This window comes from Limulus polyphemus, unplaced genomic scaffold (assembly GCF_000517525.1).
Source record: "Limulus polyphemus unplaced genomic scaffold, Limulus_polyphemus-2.1.2 Scaffold767, whole genome shotgun sequence".
Taxonomy (NCBI): Eukaryota; Metazoa; Arthropoda; class Merostomata; order Xiphosura; family Limulidae; genus Limulus; species Limulus polyphemus.
This window is the reverse complement of record NW_013666377.1, coordinates 338,590-362,992: the sequence shown is the minus strand read 5'-3', so window position 1 is coordinate 362,992 and position 24,403 is coordinate 338,590. Positions and strand designations below refer to the sequence as shown.

Genomic DNA, 24,403 nt, shown 5'->3' with positions numbered 1-24,403 from the left:
AATAAAATACACTATTTGGCAATAGTCGTCTGGACGTAATGTCACATACACAAATAGAAATCAAAGAACAACGCGAATAAACTTCTTTCAAACATATTCAGGCCCTTGTTCGAAATAATTTCCTCGTGCTTCAATGTTTTCAAAGTATAAGTACTGGTTTTTCCAAAATAAAATTTTCGCTCTTCCAAGTCATAATACAATACACAGTATTTTAAAGATAAAACTATAACTAACTATCTAATACTATACTCACATATACTTCTGCTTAGTTATCTTGAATTCGAAATAATGACGTTTCTAACACACAAACGCTTATGTGACTTGAATTTCTTCTTTTTCTAGCATTCTGGATTAGGCTACGTTAATTAATATTTCAGAATGAACCTAATTTATGCTTACATTAATAAACACATTACATCAGTAGTGCACGACACTTCTTCACCTACTTGATGCAGACAATCACAATGAACAAAACTACGTTTTTTTAAAAACATGTTTTAGAGTACAGTAATTACAAATTAAAAATGAGATGTCGCTATAAAAAAAGTATCATTAATATTTGAATACATCCATCGTAAATATTTCATATTCCATAACACTGGTAAAATATTACCACTGAGATAAGATCGCTGAAGTAGTAACTTAGTTTGTCAGTAAAATATATTACAAAAGTGAATAACGAAAATAAAATTATAAGCGCATATTGGCCAAAGTATTTCATAAAAAATTTAAAACAATTACTATTATATCAAGTTCAAGTGTTCGTAAAGCAATCTTTGAAAAAAAAAAAAAAGTCTTCTAGTCGCCTGTAAATACGTTTTTCCTACATACTGCTTTCGCTATGTTGGAAAGCCCATCATGTAACATCTCTTAAGTAGCATATAAATATATTTCATTAACAACATTTACTTAGTCGTAGCAAGAATCACATAATTATGACTGCAGGGAATACAGCCAACTCTTGGGTTATTCTAATCAAATAGTGGGATTTAGTTGTCACTTTTGGAGTGTACCCACGACCCCAAAGTACCGGGCTCAATTGATTTTTTTCTTGCGGCTACAAGACACAAACCATGTGATCAGAGATCCGCAGTCCAGCACACAAACTACTGGGCCACGTCCGACCGTTTGTATGCATTCTGATTATTTCATGTTTAAACAGAATTTCTACGTAAATTCAATACTCACAAAACAACCAACCAGGAATCAAGGGATTCTTCGAATATAAACATATATTGTTAATGACGTACGCATCCATTTAAAGTTAAAAGATGTGTTTGTAAGTGTAAATCTTATTAAAACAATAAATAAGCATATAGTTTCTATGTACTTTTACATAAAAATATTTTCCTAAAATTAAATGTATGTTTATACGTGCAGAAAGATGTACATAATCTACTATTTCAATTTTTTAAATTGCCTTTCTGCAAGATCACACACGCTATTTATAGAAACATGTAACTTGATCTATCAATACAATATTTCTAAAAGCAAGTGACAGTCGAACGTATAATTATGCATGCATATTAGCCAAGGTTATTATCTTATACATTTAAACAACTAACAAACATTATACCACTGAAATCAACGTTCATACAAGTTTTTTTTTTATATTACTATAATAAACGTTAGCTGCACGAATTGCTTTCTCATGTGTTAACAATTTCATACGACATATATTTACGTCATAAGTGACGTCAAGAACAGTTCAATCAATGAACGCCTTAAAGATTACCGTGTTACGAGTGCCATTATTGTCGACTTGCCGTAGCTGTAGGTGGGACAGTAGATAATGCATTGACTTGCATGTGTCAATCAGATTATATTTTATCAAAAATTACCAAAAGCCTCATATTTTACAGGCTGAACACATTTCTTACATTCAAGATCGAGGTTTAAAATAATGTTAAACTTTCTCTATAGTAACTTCCACCATTTCCACAAAAATAACCTTGTAATGGTAAATAGAAAAACGAGGGGATCAACCTAACAATTTTAAATATTCACCTTGCGACAAATTATTTATGTCCTTTTGCTAACATCATAACACTTTCAATACTAATATTTATGGTGTTTTAGTTGTCTTTTACTCACCCCTATGAACCTATGTTTATATAATATTAGAAAAATACGTAGCAGTGATGTTACTAATTTATTATTTGAAATTATTAAACAGATAAGCTGTTTTAGACACTAAACATTTTCCTATAAGAAGTCTGATCTTCCGTTATTGATTTTCCTATGCCCAGGGTTACTGACAAGGGGTAAAAATCCCCAAAACCAAAATACCTCTGTGACAGTTGGTGAATCAATTGATAGATTGGGCTTCATATTTATTTACTTCTCCTAGTTGTCAACAGACTTGAACCAAAGCGAAACTTGTTTTGTAATTAATACTGCTTAACACAAAATAATAGTCTCACTCTTACTTTTTATACGATTTTCAGCTTTCCTCTTGAATAAATTTTACAAATGTCCAAAACTGGAAACACATCTACTGAACTCATCCCCTGAAAGGTAGAGATGATCCAGAAAAGTAAGGAATCCAATTACAGAAACAAGAGAAAAGATGCATCCCAGAAAACATGTTCAGAAAAGGAAAATCTTCAGTGAGTTAAGGGAAAGTTGATATGTATAGCTTTAATTTCTGTCGTTTTTATGTGCTTATGAATAGTTTTATTGATTTCCATAAAATGTTGCATGTTATAGTAGAGTAGGTTTTAATAATACATAAAAAAACAAACTAAGTGGAAAAGTTCAGTTCAAGTCCTTCCCACATCATTATTGGGGTATCAGGTAACCCCTAAACTCCATTTGTCCTATATGTTATAGTTCCTTCAATGTTGGTCTGGCATACTAGTTTTCTTCTGGACAGTTTTCTTCCAGTTCCTCCAATGTTGATCTGGCATACTAGTTTTCTTCTGGACAGTTCTCTTCCAGTTCCTCCAATGTTGATCTGGCATACTAGTTTTCTTCTGGACAGTTATCTTCCAGTTCCTCCAATGTTGATCTGGCATACTAGTTTTCTTCTGGACAGTTATCTTCCAGTTCCTCCAATGTTGATCTGGCATACTAGTTTTCTTCTGGACAGTTATCTTCCAGTTCATCTGTGGTTTTCCTCTCTTGTGTTTTCTACCTTCCAACAACCACACAAACCCTGCTGTGCTCTTCTACTGTTGCCATATAGTATAAAAGTCTGACCCAATTTGATAATCTCTCCTTGATGACTGATTTAAGGGGTCATTGTTCAGTCCTCCTATGCACTTCCTCATTTTTGACTATATCCATTCATAATATATATGGAGAATTTTCTTTAATCATCTATAGTAGAAAACTTCTATTTTTTTTTAATCTACCACAGTCAGCATCCATGTTTGTACATACATATAACATTATTGATAATACAACTTAATACTTCACTTTTGTCTGAAATTGAATCCCTTATTCTCCAAATGTTGTTACAGTTTTCAAATGCAGAGCTTGCTTTACCTATTTGTATTCTATCTTCCTTGGTACATTTTCTATCATTTGATACAATCCTTTCAAGATAAAACTCCTGAATCTGTTCTATTGACTTACCTTCTATCAGAATTCTTGTTTCATCTGACTATATTCTAATCTTCATAACATTTGTTTTGTCTACATTAATAGTGAGACCAACCTTACTAGCTTCTGTTTCTATGTTTGCTGTTGTTTCTGCAATGCCAAAAGGATGAATCCAATGTAACAATATCATTTGCAAAGTCCAAATCATGCAAGTACTCAACATTTGTCCATTTCACTCCTGTCACTACTGGGGTAGATGTTGTCATACACGAGATTTCCCGTTTTGTCAACAGTCAAGTGTTGTGGAAAACAACAATGGAGATAAGGTGCAGCTTTGCCTAACACTTGATAACTCCACACCAATCCCCAGTCCAGTTATAACTGCACAGACACTGTCTTTGTATAAACATTCTCAGATATACCATAGCACCTGGCAACAGTTTTGTCAACAGTCAAGTGTTGTGGAAAACAACAATGGAGATAAGGTGCAGCTTTGCCTAACACCTGATAACTCCACACCAATCCCCAGTCCAGTTATAACTGCACAGGCACTGTCTTTGTATAAACATTCTCAGATATACCATACAAACTGTCAAAAGCCTTTCTAAAGTCAATATGATCAATTATTAAACATCTCTGTTATACAAGAGATTTCTTGATTATCTGTCTTAAAGTAAAAAATCTGTTCACAGCAAGACCATCCTGATAGAAAAACTGCTTGTTCTGGTCTTGGCAGCTTCTTTCACCCAGTTGGGTAGAATTCTCGACATTATTTTGGCAGATACTAAAAGTAGGCAAATACCTCTTCAATTTGAACACTGACTCAAGTAAGAAGTGGAATAACAATTCCATTTTTCCAATTATTCAGGGTTTCTTTTTCAGTCCACACTATATTTCATTAAGTATTTTACATTATTTTGCATATTTTATAAAACTAATATTATTTCTTTGTCTTTCATTAAAGTTACACGTCTTCACCTCACATGAATTATATGGTACAAGAACATCCAAGTTTAAAAATTCCCCAGTAGAAGGAGGAAAACACAGCATCATATGAACCAGGTACAAATCACACTAACAAATAGCTGATGGTGATATAGCTTTCAAACATTTGACTAATCATAGCTGATGGTGAAATAAGCTTCTATGACTGACACTAGAAGACATATTGGAAATTTTAAAACACCTGATTGGTGTGTAATACTTGATAGTGAAATGGTTCCAATCTCATGATTGATTTGATTGGTCAGCAATATTTGATGAAGTACCTTTCGGTCACTTGATATATTGGTTCTCATAATTTTACATTAACTAAATGCACCAGATTAAAATTATATCTTTTACTTATCAGCTGTCTTTAATGTTAACATATTATGGTTGTAATACTACATGTAATAAGTTATTGACTCTAATCAAAACTGATAAAATATATATAATTTCTATATTGCTTGAATGAATAATCTGATTGAAAACCATGCATATAACTGGTAAATAAACAAATGATTTTATCAAAGTTAAATCAAAAATATAATTATATATTTTTAAGTTCCTTCTCATTTCCACATCCATTTTAGTTACGTACATACACCTGAATAATGAATAGATAAAACTAACTATTAATTATTACACAAGTACATCTGTTGAAGTTAATATTTTTACAACTTTAATTATAATTTTATTTATATTAGTTAAGGTATGTTATTTTTTCTCCTCGTGTACTTGATGATGGTGTATTACCGGTTTTGAAATCTTACTGTTCTGTATGAAAATAGTTCTAGATAAATCTTAACACTTTAACATTTATCATTTATTAAGAAGAGTATCTTAAAAAAATTTCTATATATTATTTTTGTATTCTCTTTATTACATTGTTTAGCACGTAAAAAGTGCCATAATACCATCATACAAAGACAGAATTTAATAGGTATACCATTTGTTGGGTAAATAATACAAAAATAAAAAAGTGCATAAAAATGTTACTGTAAACTATGAAAAATAAGTTAAAAAATTACACATACACAAAACAACTTCTTGCAGTTAAAAACAAATTGTTCAACCAAAAATTACCAATACAACTGAACTGTAACAGTGCATTTTATGCACAGAACAGTTATTAATATTTGATATCAAAACTTATATTATGTCTGATTACATATTTTTAGATCAATCGACAGACCAAACTAAGCACTGTAAACTCCTGCCTTGTGTGTGTGTGTGCCTATTTCAGTTCCACCTGGAAATTTCTCATAGTGAAGAAAATCAATGCATATACTTAGAATAACATACAATGGAAAAGGAAATGTGAAAAAAATTAAAAAAAAGAAAGACATTTTTATTGGCAGCAGATACAAGTAATAATCCAATAACGTAAGAACAGTTACTACACTGGAGGCTCTCCTGATATTTTGTTACATAACAAAACTGAACAACCAACATACTTTTTAGAATATTTCAGTTATGTTGTAGTTTATGTGATCAAGTTAAATAAATCAACATTAATGTATTTTTCAAAACATGGTTGAATAAACTAGTAAATGATTCATATATACAGATTAATTTTCTTATTGTTAGGTTTTATTATAAATTTGATACACTTCTGTCAAATTATGATAAGATTATTATTAAAACAATATTTAATATAATTTAGTTTACACTATACCAAAATATTCTCAACTATTAACGGGTTAAGAGGTAAGTTATGTAACGAAGAACACTGTCTTATATGTTTGAATGACACAACAATAATGAATACATTTATTTTAAATGTTGAGTAAATATTTTATATCTTAATTTCAACATTTTATGTATCTCGTATACGTGTCCGTAAGAACTTTAATAGATGTACAACACACAGGTAAGTACACAGAGCAAAAACTTACAAACATATAGAAGTAAAAGGAATATTTGTTACTTCATATACAAATGCATGCTCTCAAAAACAGGCTGTAAATATAAATGTTTTCTTCATTTCTCAAGAAGTTTTCTTGAACATCAAAACAGAATTTCAGTTTGGGTCGTGTATTAGATGCAAAGATTACTTGGATTTCAACTAGAATATGGATTATCCAAAGTCATAGAGTTATGCTATATAACATTATCTGCTAATCAAGGTAGGCTTGTAACAAACTTCTAAAGTGATCCTAGCTGGAAGAGAACTCTAAACATTTGACATCATCATGGGGAACTAATGGCATGCAACCTGGTTTTTTATAAACTGACAATGACCTTCATCACTTCAATCTCAAAGTTTCTACAGATAGATACTAGTAGAACTCAATTAGAAAGAAAGCCTTTCTAAAACAACAACAATTGCTATAAAAAACAACCCATATAGGATCTTGGATAAAGCATTTACTACTTCGATGTTTGATGTTTAAAATGAATAATAATTGTATATGACACCTCTGTCAGAAATTTACCTATGAAACAAACCCCTCTTCATGCATGTTCTATACAAATCGTTTTATTAAGACACAGCAAGTTGGTTATAAGACTGAAGAAAAACAACACTGTATCACATAGATAAGTACAACAGCAAGGCCTTTCATCATGTGGTTTTTATCCTGCTGTATCAAATGGAGTGCTAGATTTCAACTGCCACAATACAGTTATACTGATACCATTCCCTATTTAAATTTATAATGTTGTTCTAGAAAGAGTTTAACAAAGTTTAAGGTATGTATTACAGTACCTACATAATTGTTCAAATTAGGACCCATTTCAACAAGAAAAATATATATTTGGCAACTTTTAAAACATAGTTTATATTAATAAGTTTATTTCTCCCTCATTAACAAGAACAAACCTCAAAAAAAACACACCTGTGTGTAGAGTCAAATCAACAAAGAGAATTAATATTGGCATGCCTAAAGATCACAAGTAAAGTGAGAAAATGATATTTTATCTACTGAAGTAATTCGCCTTTCCACAAACCAAAACAACACGCATAATGTAAGTAGCCTTTCACATTCATATACCTAATTGTAATTAAAAAAAATAAGGTAAAGTCAATTAATGATGTGGTGAAATATGTAAATTTGATGTGGGAAGGATTGTTGAAGTTAATAGTCAAGGCATGGTGGAATAAGGCCATTTGACCTTATCTAGGTCATACCTAAGCACAAAAGTTGTTTATCCAATTAAAAAGTAAGGAAGTTATAAAGTCAGGTACTGAAATTGAAAATTTTAAGGATAAGATATCAATTGTAATAGAAAAGAAGGAAAATGTTAGGTTTACTCCAACACAAAATGTTAAACCAAGGCTAACAAAACAAATCAATTTTATCTGTCCCAAGTAACTATCAAATAAATATCAACCTCTAGTATAAGTAGTATAAAATTCACAAATGAAAATGAAGCAAGGACTAGAGCTTACCAATTATGTACCAGATTCAGTAATTTGTGGAGAGGGTGCAAGTAGTTTGGTTGAAGATAGTAGATTGTTTGCTGTAAAGCACAGAGCCACACAATGTGCTCTGTGCTGTACCAACCACAGGTATTGAAACCAAGTTTCTAGCTTATAAGCCTTCAGACTTAAGATAAGCAACTGAGGGGAATGAAGATAGTAGTACAAATACTCTTTGTTTTATACTCTGTTTGGAACACATTATATTGGTATTGGTAACTGGGGAAGATACAAGTTAATTCATGTGTGGTTTGAAACAGTCCATTTCTACAGTACTTACAGAAAATTGATATTATTCCTGTTGTAAAATAACCAAAACTACTCATGATACAGAAATGTATACATGTCCACCATTTTTATGCCCTATTAAAAATTACAATAACCATCATGTTCTTAATTAAAAAAAGAAAGATCCAAGAACAGTTTTATTTTTCTAAGAGAGTGATAAACTTATGATAGAATGAGCAACTGTCAGCAGTATTGGAGGGCACTATCTTAAAGATAAAAAAGTTTAAGAGAGGAATCAATGATTTCATGTAAAATAAAGGGTGGTTTTTAATTTTAGTTGTTTTTTCTTGAAGGTGGGTATACAGGAAAATCCTTGAAGGAACATTGAATGGTCCATTGTTTTCTTTATAAGTACTATTCTTTGTAACACAGCTAAATATTCAACTGAATTAATTCATGATATTTAAACAAAAGAAATACAATGTCCAAGTAATTACTGGTCAGTTGTTTTTACTTCAGTGGTTAGGAAATTATTAGAGTCTACAATTAAAGAAATTCTACAATATCATTTAGACAAGTTTCATGTTATCACAAATAGCAGAGATTTAGACATGGTGTATCTTATAACTTTCATAACTTTCTTTATAAATGTTACATTTAATCCAAACTTATGTTAGCAATGGATCAGATATATTTGTATATTAAGGACATTTTTTTGATAAGTTACCATTTAAGACACAGTTTTGAGGGAGACTGCATCTCTTGGGACCCAAGGTTAGCTGGCTGGATGTAGTGACAGTTGGTTAGGTGGTAAAAAGTCATGATGAGATGAAATTACAGTGAATTAATGGTACAAGCAGTGTATCTCAGGGTTCTTTGTTAGATTAAATAGCAAGCAAAATGTTAATGTGGGGAGTGAACCCTTAAAGGATGCTAACAATTCCATATCTAAGAAAGAATATTAACTTACAGGTTCAAAAGAGGGCTACTATGATGATATTAGGATGGAAGACTTAACTAATTTAAAATCTCTTTGCTTATTTTCTCTTCAGAAAAGATGGGTAAGAAGTGATATCACTGAACTGTACAAGATGATTCACAGAACTGACAGGACCAAAGGTTCTCACTTGTTTGTGCTATATTCTGAAGGTAACACCAGTTTAAGATTTGGAAAAGCTGGATTAGGCTCCAGTTAAGACAGATATATATTTCTAACAAGGTGACCGAGTTGCATCAGCAGTAGTGGAGGCCAACATTTTACAGGAACTTAAAAAGAGAATATTTGATTTCGTGAAAAATAAAAGGTGGGTATGCAAGGGCACTGTAGAAGGTCCAAATGGTCCCTTGTTGTCTGTATGCTTTGTTATATAATGTTAGGGCTATAAGATCGTTGAAATTAAGTTTTTTGTTTTGTTTTCCGATAGAAAGGGTATGGATTTGAAGTATTTAGATTTTTCAAAAGTTCTTGATAAGACCTTTGATGGCACATAGAAAATTAGCTAAGAAAATCACATCAGTAGGGGTTGGGTTCAGACCAGTTAATTGGATTATATGGTAACTAGGTGAGAGAAAGCAAAAAGTTGTTATTAATAGAACACAGTCAAACTAGGCCTATGTTACTAGTAGAGCTTGGCAATTAACTTGATTCATTACCAATGAGCATCGAATTAAATTGATTAGTGCCACATAAAAGAATAAATTGATTAAAATTATGATTAAATTGATTTATATCATGAAAATGATTAACTAGTGTTTCTGATTATTAATGTTTGATCATTCCAATTATCCAGTAATTGAATTTATGATTAATCAATTAATATAAAAAACAATCAACTAATCAAAATTATGGTTTCTAAGTATTACAACTATCCAAGTAATTGATATATATTGCCATTGCGATAGTATGTTAGTAAGCACAAAGTTACTCAATAGGTTATCGGTGCTCTGCCCATTGTGAGCATATAAACCCAAATAGTAGTGTTAAGTTCTTATTTTGTTTTTAGTTACCTCATAAGGTTAACCCTTTAGTTAAATGTAATCAATTAATAAGTCCCAGCAATTAATTAATTAACAAATTCCATTAATTGCCCAGCTCTAGTTACCTGTGATGTTCTTCATGGGTCAGTGCTTGGGCTTTTGATTTTTTCTAATTTACATTAATAATATTGATAAGTACATAATTAGGGAAAATTTGTTGAAGACATTAAAGAATTTGAAATGTCCAATTGTACTGAAGATTTTGGGGCATTACAGAATGACTTGGATCAATTGGTAAGTTTGACAAATAGTTGGAAAATGACTTTTAACTGTAGTAAATACAAGGTAATGCATTTGGGTCACATAATACAGATGGGAATATGGGGTCTAATTCAGTAGCATGACTGAAAAAAAAAAGGATCTTACCACACTGGTATATAAAACATTCAAACCATCAATGTAGTGCTCTTTTCTACGAGTTTAAAAAGGAGAATAGACGAGTTCTTGAAAAATGAAGGGTTTATTTAAATTTGTACTTCTTTTCATGAATCAGTGTACAGCAACAGCCTTGAAGGAACAAATGTAAATAAAGAAATTATAATGGTGCATTACGAGTAACCTCAATGTGCTGAATGTCTTTCAGTCACCATTTTTAGGCTTCACAATGTTTTAAGAACTTTCAAAACACAACTGAATTACAATAAAAAATTACAGTTTATCATCTCTAAACAATACTGTAATACTTTTATGTAATGTCTAAAAATATTTTAAACAGTTTAATGTACAACATAAATTTCACTCTCAAATGACTTTCAGTTTCAGCTATCACACATTATTTAAATCTTAGAAATTAATAGAGTCTCACCTGAAATGGTAATCTTATGTTTCCATCTCTTCCATCTTCACCTGTCATTTCAAAACATTGATTTCCTCCAATATTATTTGGGAATGGTTTTCCAAGTGGCAATGATGTACTTCTGCGGAATTTGGACGGTGATATCACCATCGAGTGAGGCCCAACAGAAGGTGGATTTTTCTTCAGTGGGGAAATTGGACTTAAATTTGGCACAGATCGTTTCTGCGTAGCCAATTTCATGGTATTCCATGGAGACAAAGTATTTTGAGTCTGAGGTGCAGACCAAGTAGTCTGTGAGGGATTATTCCAGTTAGAATATGTTTTAAATAAATTTGCCTGTGGCTGTGGTTGATGCCTTGGCTGTCCAAAGTTATGAGCACCAATAATAGCCCTTCTCTGTGGAGGATGTTGCTGAGGTATATTAAGCTGCGGTCCAAGGCCTGCACTGAACATAGGATTTACATTAGGAGTGGAAGTAAAGTTTTGAAACGACAAAGTTCCATTAACTGCTGGAATACCTTGTATAAATGTGTCATCTGACGCCACAGAAGACCAAAAGTTAGGTGAAGATGTTGTGATGGCCGTGCCTGGAGTGGGATCTGAGAAGTTCAGTTGCAAGGGTGAACTTACAGTTCCATTTCCAGCTGTTGATGTTTCTGGCGTTTTTTTCTCGCTCTGTCCATTTACAACAGTTCCTGATTCTTCGGTTTTCGTTTTTCTCAGTTCATCTAAACTCTGTTCACCATTTGTTGTAACATCGTTATTTGTCGACAACTGCTGAGTTTGCGTTCGAGACTGCTTGGTAGCGGTGGTCTTTTCCAGCAGCAGTTCATCTTGCATGGTATTTGTAATCGTTTCAGCAGGAAAAAACAGTGAAGTGCTGTTAGAATTTGTCTGGAATTCCACAGGAGACAACGTTCTTACACTGGATGAGACGCCGAAGCTATAATCCCCCATTAGGTATAAATTAAATTACATATACTACTAGTTACTAGTGCTGGTTCAGTTTAGTTAGGATGATTCAGACTTTCTCTCTACGTTGACACCACCAGCTGTCGGCAACCAGCACGGACTGCGAAAGCCGGTAGTCCTCTTTCCCTTATCATGTAAAATACGATTAAAGCGTCCTCTAGTAAAAATCTCGCTGAAAGCTTTACATATATATTTATCAAATAAAATTGTATTACTATAATAATTTTTTTAATTAGGTTGTTGTTATTTAATTTTTCTTTGATGGCATAACTCTAATTTGCTTGTTTGTTATAAAGACAAAGTTACACAATGATCTATAAGCCCTGAGAATTACCATTTAGCCACCGAGTGGGGGGAGGGCATAACAAAATAATTATGCATATATCTGATACGTTACTTTTGGTATATCACAAATTTGATAAAATTTCAAGGTTTAGTAAAGCTACGTAAAAGATATAGACATATTTTTTTAAGAGACAATTTTTCTGACAGTGTGACACTCAAACGTATAAATAATGTTTTTAGGGTTGTTAATGACATACTATTTTCATGTGTCGAGTCTAGCTCTATCAGTACATTATTGCCTGTTGAAAGCTCCAGTAAGAGGACCGAAAGCTAGCAAATAAAATTATTTTAACGTAGAGAAAAGTCTGTGTATAATTGTACATATAGGCTAACGTGATAATAAGTGATTGGTGGCCTGCTAGAAGAAAGATGCAAGGTATTGTTACAACAAATTTAAAATTGTAGATCCGTTTGAGTTTATTTACTAAGTATAAGTATTATTTTATTGCATTTTAATTTTTTTACAGTAAGGAAGAATATATTTTAGAACAGGTACAACGTTTTGATCACTAGTACAATCATTCTCAAGTACATTTCGTACCTGTTATAAAAATATTTTTCCTTAAATTAGTGTAAAAGCTGTAACTTGTAAAAAAATTAATTGAAATTGATATTGAAACAACAATTAATTCTAAAAAATGAGACTCCTGTCATAGAAAATTTTTACTGAAGAATTAAACAATAACAAAAAAAAAGATGTGAATAACAAGAAACTCATCTGTAACGTAAACATTGAGGAAACTATGGGTCAGTGAATTGACGATTTTAGAGAAAGCGGTTTTGGGAAAAAATACTTGTCATAATACATAATAACAAATTATTAGCTTTAAATTACGCGAAATTCACAAAATTTTGTGGTATTACTTATAAACAAGACTTGGGTAGAAATCTTAAACTACAAGACATTAGACTTAAACTACAAGAATTACCTAAATATTAAGACTGGTGCTAGACTAGAACAGCGAATCAATACGAAACAAATGAAAAACAATAATGAATGGGAATCTGTTAATGATAGACAAATAAGAGTACTTCCTGGAGAAGGAAGAGTTAAGAGAGAAATTATGAGGAGCTTGTTATTACAAATTGAGCTTGGGACGATGATCTACATAAACATATTAATGCTGCTATGACATGACTAAGTCTGAGAGAAATGCCAATGCTAAATTAATACAAGAAGGAAACAGTAAAAAAACTATCCCTACTTTCTTCAAAATCTCCTAGTGAAGAGTTTGTGAAACTATTTTCTTTAGCAATATCGAATTTCGGAGTGAGATAAAAACAAATCAAAAAGAGATGGATTGTATTAATACTAATTATTTTGACGTTTATTAAACATTTTATAATATTTTAATATCTTATGACTGGATATTTGAAGTGATTAATTATATTATTCTTAGAATCTTTTAACGGCGAACGTTAATTTGTATTATAAAAATAACCTATTATCTTCCTACTTTGTGAAATATTAGACACAAATATATAAAATGGTAAAAATATGTTTTAAAGAGTCGTCACTAGGGGAGAGTTTTAGCTTATACGTAACGTTATATAAAATATAATTTTAGAGCTACCTAAGCCTAAGTCTATATTTTTCAAGATTTACGGATTATCAGTAATTAAAAGTTACACTTACAGTGTATTCGTAAGTTTTTTACTTGAATTCTGATTACATTTTTTTCTTTGCTGGATTACATATATCATATATGTTAATAATTTATTACTTATTAACTAATGTAAGGACGTTACTAGTAGTAGTAGTAAAACTAGTATAAATTACAATAATAATTTTTAATAGTTACAGGGGTGGAGGAAAATTTTGGATTGGTTAGGCAACTCAGAATAGTGTGCAAAACACACTTTAGCATGCAAAGCATGCCTCCTATCCTCAGGAACATTTTGAAAAATAGGTGTTCTGAGATTACATTTTGTGCTACTTTTAGTTTTACTATAATGTATTGAAAGTACTATTATTATTAATCATTTGTAAGAACTTGTTTATGATTCACAAAAACGGGTGTTTACTGGCACTTATAAGTTATACTCACCATATCTATAAGCTAGCACAAGTATGTACGCTTGGAGATTACACATCTAATTTACTATGCACTGTTATACTGATTCATCCATACTGCTATAGTATAAGTATCTATTTACATAGAAATAATTTTTAAATGCAAGTTAAAGTTTAAAAAGCCGTACAGCTAATGTGACAAAATACTGGTCTGGCTGTTGCCTGGTCTGCCAGACTTGCTCTGATATACATGTGTTATTACAATAGACTACAGTATTAGTATTATTTTTACTTCACAACAGTACTAGACGTACAAATAATATTAATAGTGTACATAATCTGTGTTAGTTCTTGTGATGTAACTTACACTGTGTTCATGCTATATAATGTCAGCTCTAGTCTAAATAGTACTAGTAATACTAATAGTGATATGTGAAAACAGCTAAGATTAACTACCATTCACTTAACGTTTAATGGAGGTTAACTATTTTATAGTGTAAGTACTTAACTAAAACAGTATAACAGTCGAATACAACATTCCAATGTTAAATTCTTCTGTAATGATCAGGCAAGTAACTAAAAATGAAAATCATGACAATGATCAAAATATTATTAATTTGTTGTTATTTCATCATATTCATACTAACTTTATAATATAAGGCAGAAAATGTTCTAATAATAAATACTATGAACATTTAAATTTGCATTTAATGATTTATATTCAAACAGGGTTGAGGTTTTTTTTCTAGTTTTTGATGTAGTTACATTGTATACAGTAAAGACTAACCTAAAGTTAAAAGTACAAACGGTTCTTAGAAATACCATAGCAAATTAGTATAATCATTAACAAAAGGAAGCTGTGAAACAAAGATTGTCCAATGACCATTACCAGTGAGAATCATTCTCTTGAACTTGTACATTCAAGTAAATGCACATACATATTTTGGATATATTTTGGTTTACAATATTAAAACACAGTTACCTTGGTCAGCTATTATTAATAGGTGGCTTGAATCCAGTTACATGTATGATATTAAAACAGATTTGAATATGAATACATTGAGAGCAAAGTAATAACATTTCATACAGTATTTAATTATCCTATCAATCTTCTAGAAAGTCTTGGAAACTTCAATATAATCACCTCATACCCTTCTTGCAACAGACTTCTGCCTCAATGGCTTTTGTGACATGTGTACTGTTGTGCTAAGATTAATTTTTTCAGGCGTGCTATTTATAATTTAGAGGGTTCCTAGGTATGTTAAACATTAGGGTGGTCCTTATTTGCAGGTAAAATTTTTAGGTTAAAAATTCTAAAGCTATCACCCCTTAGTTTTGTTCCAGTGTACAACAAAAAACATTAAATGTCAAACTTCATTCATTATGGACTATATTTAAAGGTTGCTCAGTGAGGTTAAAATTCTAGACTACAGTGGTCTGGAACTGTATGTATTATATAATATGAAAACATATATATATATATTATAAATGATTACTTAAAGTATGTTCTTATTTTCTTGCATGTATTATAGCATATGATTTTGATGTGGTTAGTCACATTTGCATTGTTATTGTTTTCTTTTTGATGTTAGGAATGCATCTTTTATAAACCTGCAGAATTTGAAGGAGGATTTGTTTCTGTTGTTCTTTGCTATGATGGCGTTCTACTCCTTAATAAGGGCCACACCCCTTTTAGTATTTTCATTTACCACATTCAAGTGTTGAACTCTCTGTAGTGTCTCTCCCTGAGCTTCCATAACTCAGGGTCGTAATCCAGAAATCTAGATGGAATTTCAAGGCATCTGAAGAAGTCTGGGCCACTGAGTTTAAACTGTCCCATAAACATCCAGATTTTGAGGGCATATAATGCCTTGGCTGCCCATCATGCATGATGTTATGGCTAGTTCAAGAAGCTCTTGGTAATCGTATCTAGGTTGGCTGATCTGAAGTTGTCTTTTAGTAAAATCATAACTTCCTCTATGGGTTCTGCTACTGGCTATTGACATACCAAAATATGAAAGAGAAAGGCTTACATTTTGATCCCATATAAAAAGCCTCAAAAGAACAATCTCTGGTCCTTGTGCTTTATGTTTATCTCTAAGCCCTTTTTTTTTTGCCACCATAATGTTCAACTTAATGTTCAGATGATTCAAGTCAGTTTCAATATTTTCCATAAGATGTTCTGTTTTAGGAATATTATAATGTCCTCTCATGTGAAAATAGAAGAGAACATTGAAAAACTCAGCTGTCTCGTGACAGATAATCTTTATGGCACCTTTTTTTTAAATACACCAAGCAATTCAAGTTTAAAAATTTCTCATATCTTTCCTACATCTTCTTTTAGCTTATTATAACATAATTGTTTGTAGGATGAATAAGATTAGGGTCTCCAATTTCTTTTTGTCATATTCTTAAGGTAACAGGATGCAATTTTAAGACTTGGAAAAAATAAGCTAGGCTTCATTTAAAGATAGATTAAAATTATCTTTCAAACAAGGTGATTGACTTGTGGATTGTGAGTTGCCATTGGCAGTGGTGGAAGCCAACACTTTACAGGCGTGGAACAGGGGAATCATTGATTTTCTGAAAAGTAAAGGGTGGGTTTTTATTTTTGCTTCCTTAAGATGAGTGTGCAAGTACAGCCTTGAATGACCTAATGGTCTCTGGTTGTACATAGGTTATGTTTTAAAAGAGGAGGTGGAGTGGCTTTCTAAATGGATGAGCTTTAGTCTTTTAAGACTAAAGATATAAAAAAGAATCTATATGAAATACAATTTAGTGTTTTTGAGGGTAGAAAAATTTTAATTGGCAGTTGTTGTAGGTCACTATATCACACAGATGATATCAGTGAGAGATTGTATAACGAGATCAGGAGTGTTAATAATAAAGAATAATGTTGCAATTGTCATGAGAGTCTTTAAATTTTGATGCATTAATTGGGATTAGATGCAGTCAAATGAAGAGGGAAAGAGATTAGATTTCGTCAGAGTGATTCATGGTGGTTTTCTGTACTCAATGGTCCAAGAGCTAACAAAAGGGGATTCTATTTTAGATTTATAGTTAATCATTAATGAAGATGTGTTACGAGAGTTGTATAATATCTTAAAGGTAAGCAAAATCTTAGAATGAAGATTTAACCCTTAAAGAATACTGGTAGCAAGGTTTTTTGTTGAAGACTATGAGATGTTTGAACTTTTAAATGTTCTGTGTTTTTCAAGGAGATATCAATATTCCTGATCCTGAGTATTCTGTAAGAAATATTATAATTGACCTGAATCATGTAGATATTAATATATTGGTGGTAAGTAAAAAAGATTGAGAGATTAAAAGTAGATAAAGCACCAGTATCAGACATTATCTTCCCTAGGATTTTAAAGATCAAAGATCAGATATGCAAAGCTCCCATTTTTGGTTTACAACAGTTAGCATGTGTTTGAGGACTGGAAAGTTGCTTATATTACTCCTATTTTGAAAGGAGGTGATAAGAATTACCCTGGAAATTGCAGGCCTGGTAGATTTAGTATAGTGGGAAAATTCTAGAGAATCTGGTAAAAGAAGGCTTACGACAAAAAGAAATCTTGCTTTACTAATCTGTTTTCAAGGATGTTATTTGTTATCAAGATAAGGGAAAAGGTGCATAGTTGGTGTACTTAGATTTCAAAAATACTTGGAAACCTGTCATGTAAAAGATTAGCTCAAGATAAGAGAAAAGGTGCATAGTTGGTGTACTTAGATTTCAAAAATACTTGGAAAACCTGTCATGTAAAAGATTAGCTAAGAAAATCACATTGGTAGGGGTTAGGGAAAGACTAATTAATTGGATTGTAAGGTAGTTGAATAAGAGAAAGCAAAGGTTTGTGATTAATGGAGTCCAATCATACTGGACCCTTGTTACTAGTGGAATGTCTCAGGGGATCAGTCCTAGAGTCTCTGCATTTTTCTTATTTACATTAAAGACACCATTATGGCACAATTACTAAATTAATAAAGTTTATATACATATGGTATTTCTAGATGCAATGAAAACACGGTATTGCAGAATGACTTGTGACAAATACTTGGTATATGACGTTTAATTACTATAACTGCAACATAATGCATTTGGATTATTATAATGTGGATCACTTGTTTAATATGGTAACTCTAACATTGGCATAACTTAAGAAAAGGATCTTGACCTAGTGGTGGAAAAGTCACTCAAACCATTGCTTTATTGTTAATAGTAAAACTAATAGAATTTTAGAGTGTTTTGACATGTTGATTACAAGTCAAAAAAGTAAATTCTCTCTACAGAAACTAATAGTTAGGCCTCACTGGGAATAATGTGTACAGGTTTAATCTTCTTATCTCAAATTGGCCAGGTGGATAAGGCGCTCGACTCGCAATCTGAGGGAAGCTGGTTCAATTCCCTGTCACACCGAACATGCTCGCCCTTTCAGCCGTGGGGGCATTATAATGTGACGGTCAATCCCACTATTCGTTGGTAAAAGAGTTGGCGGTGGGTGGTGATGAATAGCTGCCTTCCCTCTAGTCTTACACTGCTAAAGTAAGGACGGCTAGCGCAGATAGCCCTTGTGTAGCTTTGTGCAAAAATTCAAAAAACAAACTGGAAAGGGTTTAGAGGAAAGATATTAAGATGATTTTTGGGATGGAAGGGTTATGAGGATAGGTTGAGATTGCTTAACTTATATTCTCTTAAGAAAAGAAAGGTAAACTGTAAATTTATTGCAATTTGAAAGATTATCCAGGGCATCAATATATAGTTAAAAGCTTTTGATTTCTTTATTCTGTATTCTGAAGGTAATAGGGCTAGAGGACACAAATTGTAAGACTTGGAAAAGATAAGCTAGGCTATAGTTAAGGCAGTTTTATTTCTCAAACAGGGTGATTGATTTATGGAATGAGTTTCTGTCAGCAGTAGTGGAGGTTAGGACTTTACAGGAGTTCAAGAGGGGAATCTATGATTTCCTTAAAAATAAAGGGTGGGTTTAAATTTTTACTTTTCTCAAAGGTGATTGTGCAAGGTTAGCCTTGAATGATGGAATGTTCCCTTCTTATTCATATGTGCGGGAAACATTTCAGGAAGAATGATTAATAAATAATTAGGTATAATGCTATGTTACTGTGGTATATTCAGGTCAAAATGATTTTCCTTAGAGCAGTGGGGTAGGTTCAAAGACTAACAGGATATTCAACAAAATATTTATTACAAAATAATTTTGAATTCTCTGGCTTCGACTGAGTTTGACAAAGAAAAAGACAGGACACCAGTTAACAAAAAACACAATGAAACAATCTTTATTCAAATTCACAAGCACAAATTATATGTATATGGAACAGAATGATGTGCAGAGACTTTACGATATAATTAATTTTAAACTCTCTTAAGCACTTATAAAGCAGCTTGAGGTTGATAGAGAGATAGCTAATCAAGAGATCATAGTATTACATATACATAAAATTTTATAATACCACGTTCTCGGTAGTTGTGCATTATCTATGTCATTGCTTGTCAAACTTATTGAAGCATAAGGAAGGTTGTGATGCTTTACCTCCACACGCAGAATAGCTTATTTCCTTTGCATATCTGCCTATGAGATTTAATTTTACTAGTCTTGAGCTACTTCCTCACCTAAAAACACAAGTTTTCCGTGAACTGTACTAGTGCCTGATATCATCATCATGATCAGACGATGGCCCTTCAGCAGTAGGAGGGGGACAAAACCTTCTGCAGTATCTCCACTAAGTTTCATTCTTTTCCTTGGCATTGTCTAGAGTGCGTGTATTTCAAAATTGTTGATCAATTACTTGAGGTTTGCAATAGTTTACAACTGTTTTAATTTTTGTTCAAGTTTACCTGGTTTAGTGTTCATGTTTCACATAACCAGTGTGGTATTTTAATTTCACTTAAAAGAATTCATGATTACCCACCATTATGACTTCTCAGGTGATATGAACTTCCACTTTGTTCCATAATGATGATGTTCTGCACATAGGACCTGTCTATTGTGGCTTTTTATCTTTGGAGGACTTGATACTCATTGTTCAACATGTTGTGGGTTCTTTAATGTACACTGGGCCTCCTCCTCTTATATATTTAACTGACAGTTCTTCTTTCGAATTTGTATATGAGCACATAATGATTTTGACTGGTTATTTTCTCAGGTTTTTCTGTAGGGACAGCTGTATCTGTGAAGGAAAATCTTTACCCTTCTATTCTCTTCTTTGATATGATTTTGCAGATATGTTATTTCTTTCTGTGTCCCCTGTATCTTTCAGTTTCTCTTGTGCTGTATTACATGAAACTGATACTCAAGCTTACTTTGTCTTCCCTCCTTCACCTGATATTAATGTCCATGTGGACCCATTTCTTGAACAACTGCATACTCATACTAACATGCCTTGTCTCTTGTCCTGAATTTTAGCCATTCTTCATTTTCATCCCTTGATTTCCAGTCTTTGGATATCTTTTACCTGTTTGGGGTGGAACCCTTAACTTCTATTTCCCTTTCCAGTACCTAATTTTCACACCTTCGTTTCTTTCTTACCACCCACCTGTATTTGCTCTTATCACTTCATCTGTTTCTGAGACATTTCATTGCTCTCTCAAGGGGTTTTCTGGAAAGATTTGTTCTGTTCTCTTGTTTTCACCACATTTGCATGTAATTCTTCTGCTCTGTACCTCCATACTTGATTCCTTTGGTGTTAGTCTTGTTGGGACAAGATGCTCTCCTAGCTAATATACTCCTCCCTCACCCTTATCTCTGTGATCTTTGTCAGGCTCTATTTCTTCACCCTTCGGTCTTTTGGAGTGTTCCTGACTCACTGGAGATCCAGGCCAAGGTGGACAAGCATAAATCCTCATTGTATACTTTGGTTTCTCATTTTTCTCAATCTCACCCTTCTGTTTCTGCCCTGAGGCCTGCTGAAACCATATTTCCCTATCCCACTCCAGTTTCCAAGCCTTCTTCTTCTTCTTCCAATCCTCATATATTCTGTTATCATGGTCATAATTTGTCTCCTCGATGACCACCCTATCAGATCTGGCCCCATGGAAGCCCATCTGTCTCTTTTGCCAGCCTTTGGTCTCCATTTTCAGCTGATAGTTGGGTTCTTCAGGTTTTCACCCACAGCCTTTTTATCCCCCTTTTCTGGTTTCCTTTCTCTGATCCCATTTATCTACAGTGTTTTGAGGATGTAGTCTCAGATCTCTTGGCCATGAACACCATCAGGAGTATTTAGCTCTGCTCTTTGTTATTACTTTTATCTTCTTGTGATCCCCAAGAAGACTGGGGACTGGCACTCTGTTATTGACCTGTCATATTTCAACCAGTATCTTGTCATCCTTCTGTTCCATTTTGACTTTTAGATGCCTTTTTACACATTCCAGCCACCTCACCCTCCAGATATTCTCTTCATTTTGTCCATCAGGATCAATTCTTCCACGCTACACCTTAAGTCCAACTAACTTGTTGTGTGCAAATGTTTGATTTGTTATGTCGTTTTTTTTTTTCCTCCCCTTAGACACATTAGCTCATTTTGCCTTCCTCCTTTCATATTTCCATCTGGGCAAAGAGTATACCCTGCAAGACGTGGATGCAGTCTCCGTTGAGTATTACCCCACTATAGGGCATCACACTCCCTAGACTTTCCCCCTTTAGTCAAATTCTTCAAAAGGAGCTCATCTAGGTTTTTTTCAACTGTAATGGTCCCAGTGTGGGATTCTAGATACTGTGTACTGAGAGATGAGTATATTATTTTGGAAGTTTACATTTCCCTTACCTGAAAATATATTTCTAGTAGATACTTACCACTCTACACTCCTAAGAACGAAATTAATTTCAAGTGCTTATTGGGATATACTGTGCATAAAGAATATGTTACCCTCCTCTTCATGGAGGGCTATTGTCACATGGTGATTGTTATGCACATGTCTTAGGTGGGAGATAACTCAATGCTAGTGGCAAGTGCAAAATCTCAAAGGCAGACACATGAGGGATAGGTACTGTGTACAGAGAAGTATCTATTGGAAATACAGTTGCAGGTAACGAAAGAAAACTAGTTCCAAAACAAAGCAACTTTCATTACAATGTTATTATTTATCTCAAGTGTAAGTGAATCAAGAAGTATGTCCTGAACCTAAAGAAGCAAAAATTATGCACTATTTCCCAAATGTGTGAACATTTATAGTTTAATATATATTACCAACAAATAGTAAAATTTAACATTATCACTTATGAAAGTTTTAAGTTAAATTAACTTTAGAAAAATTAAACCGAAAATGTCAGTTTTTGTCACAATTTGATGTTGCAAATGTCATAATGTCTTCGAGTACAATCTGTTAAAACTTAAATAAATCAAATTTTACAGATTTTTTGTTGTTGTTAATTTTAATTATCTACAAAAACTTATATGAGTTCGAAACATGGGCATCTGCAGAATGGAGCAAGGGGGGTATTCCCCCTGAAATTATAGAAAAAAAATGTATTTGAATAATAATAAAAAAAGAGTATTAGGAAAATAATACTACTTAAATATAAATGATGAAATTAGGTGTCATAAATAAGCCATAATCAGCCAGAACATCACATTCAAACTTCAAGGTTATGGCCTTTACTCTGTAATGGCTAACATTTCACTCATCAAATAAAAACTCCAGTCATTTTTTCTTCGTTCCAAATTTGCTTAGGACCATCATTTTCTGGTTCATTACAACATATTAATAAGTTTTGCAATACCACAGAACAGAGTTTACAAGCATCTGACTGCCTTGTGAATTCTGGACTGGGGTAGCTCATCTGGCTAATTTCGTTCATCAGAGCAGCCCTTTTCTCTCCGAAGTTGAGCTTCATGGTGTTCTATCAGAAGGTTTTGTCATACCCTTTTCCCCTCTCTCTTGTTTCCTTCCTTCTCCTCAGGATTCCTGGTTGTGCCTGTGACTTCCGAGGCAGTACTCAACCTTTTCACCCAACAGGTTGTCGTACCTGCTCCACTCAGGTTGCACGTGTTTTACTCCCACCAGTTTGCCCCTCTTGGGTAATATAACTTTTTAGAACTCTGCCCTACTGTCTGGCTTCCATGCCATATGTTTTTGTTGAGGGATTTGCTCCTTTGCTCGGCATATTTATAACCTGAGGCTGTGCTTCCATGGAACAACTGGCTTCTTCTTGGCCATTTTGAACAAGCTTGTCAGCTCCTTCTCGCAGCTGTGCAGGCGGGATGGTTTATCATATTGGAGGGGTCTTGTTTTCATCCTACCCATTACCTTGTACATCTGGGTGTTTTCTTCAACACCCATCTCGGTAGATGTGAATAACAGTGCATGGTGGAGGTATGCGCTCTACTGAGTGCTCCTCAAGTTTCTTCTTATTTACTTCAGTGGAGCATGTTGTAAAGTGACTAAACTTTACTGGTTCACATCTAAGTAACTATAACTATGGATTAGAAGTATAACTGACAGTGTTGGTTAGCCTTAGCTCTTTAGTTTGACTTCATTTGCTTGCATCACATAAACTTTTGGAGTCAATGAGTTCACAGTTAATTCACCCAAGATGATCTAGAGATGGTCAGCAAGTAAACCAATTTATTGTGCAAAAACAGTTGAATACTCTGATATATTTTTTAATTTGAGCATTTTACCTTTGTCAAACTCCTTATATTTGAAACTAATCTAAGTAAGGGTATCTTATAAAAAATTTAGGTAGCAAGGATACATAAAACCAGTATGTGATGATGTATCTTTGTCCTGAAAAAATTAATTATACCTTTTTTTTTTTTTAGTTTCAAGACATATTCTACCTGCTAATGGAATGGAAGATCCAAATAATGATACAGTTCAAGTAAGAGATGCAGATGGGTAAGTTATTTTTTATTCAATGCTTCAAGCAATTTTATAAGTTATTGTAGATGAATGTTGATAATTTTCAGTGTCCTGTCAAGCAACTGTTTTTGTTTTGATTTTTAATATTTATCTCACTGTGCATTATGAACATGCATGTCCTATGGCTGATAGAAAATAAGTATTCTTGTATTCATTTCTAACCATTAAAATGGTGAAATA

General features: G+C 32.8%; 2 protein-coding genes across 2 annotated transcripts in view; one reads left to right on the top strand and one right to left on the bottom strand.

Moving 5' to 3' along the window:
• Positions 1–12,072, bottom strand: part of LOC106460418 (cytoplasmic polyadenylation element-binding protein 3-like) — a gene marked incomplete at its 3' end in the record, with an annotated part of 85,339 nt that extends 73,267 nt beyond the window's left edge. The window contains exon 1 of the mRNA XM_013920113.2: positions 11,022–12,072. Coding sequence (XP_013775567.1) covers positions 11,022–11,969 — 948 coding nt within the window. The remainder of the gene's footprint in view (positions 1–11,021) is intronic.
• A 1,792-nt stretch (positions 12,073–13,864) lies between these two features.
• Positions 13,865–24,403, top strand: part of LOC106460417 (E3 ubiquitin-protein ligase MARCH5-like) — a 39,471-nt gene continuing 28,932 nt past the window's right edge. Inside the window, exons 1-2 of the mRNA XM_013920112.2 lie at positions 13,865–13,974; positions 24,124–24,199. Coding sequence (XP_013775566.2) covers positions 24,153–24,199 — 47 coding nt within the window. The 5' untranslated portion in view covers positions 13,865–13,974; positions 24,124–24,152. The remainder of the gene's footprint in view (positions 13,975–24,123; positions 24,200–24,403) is intronic.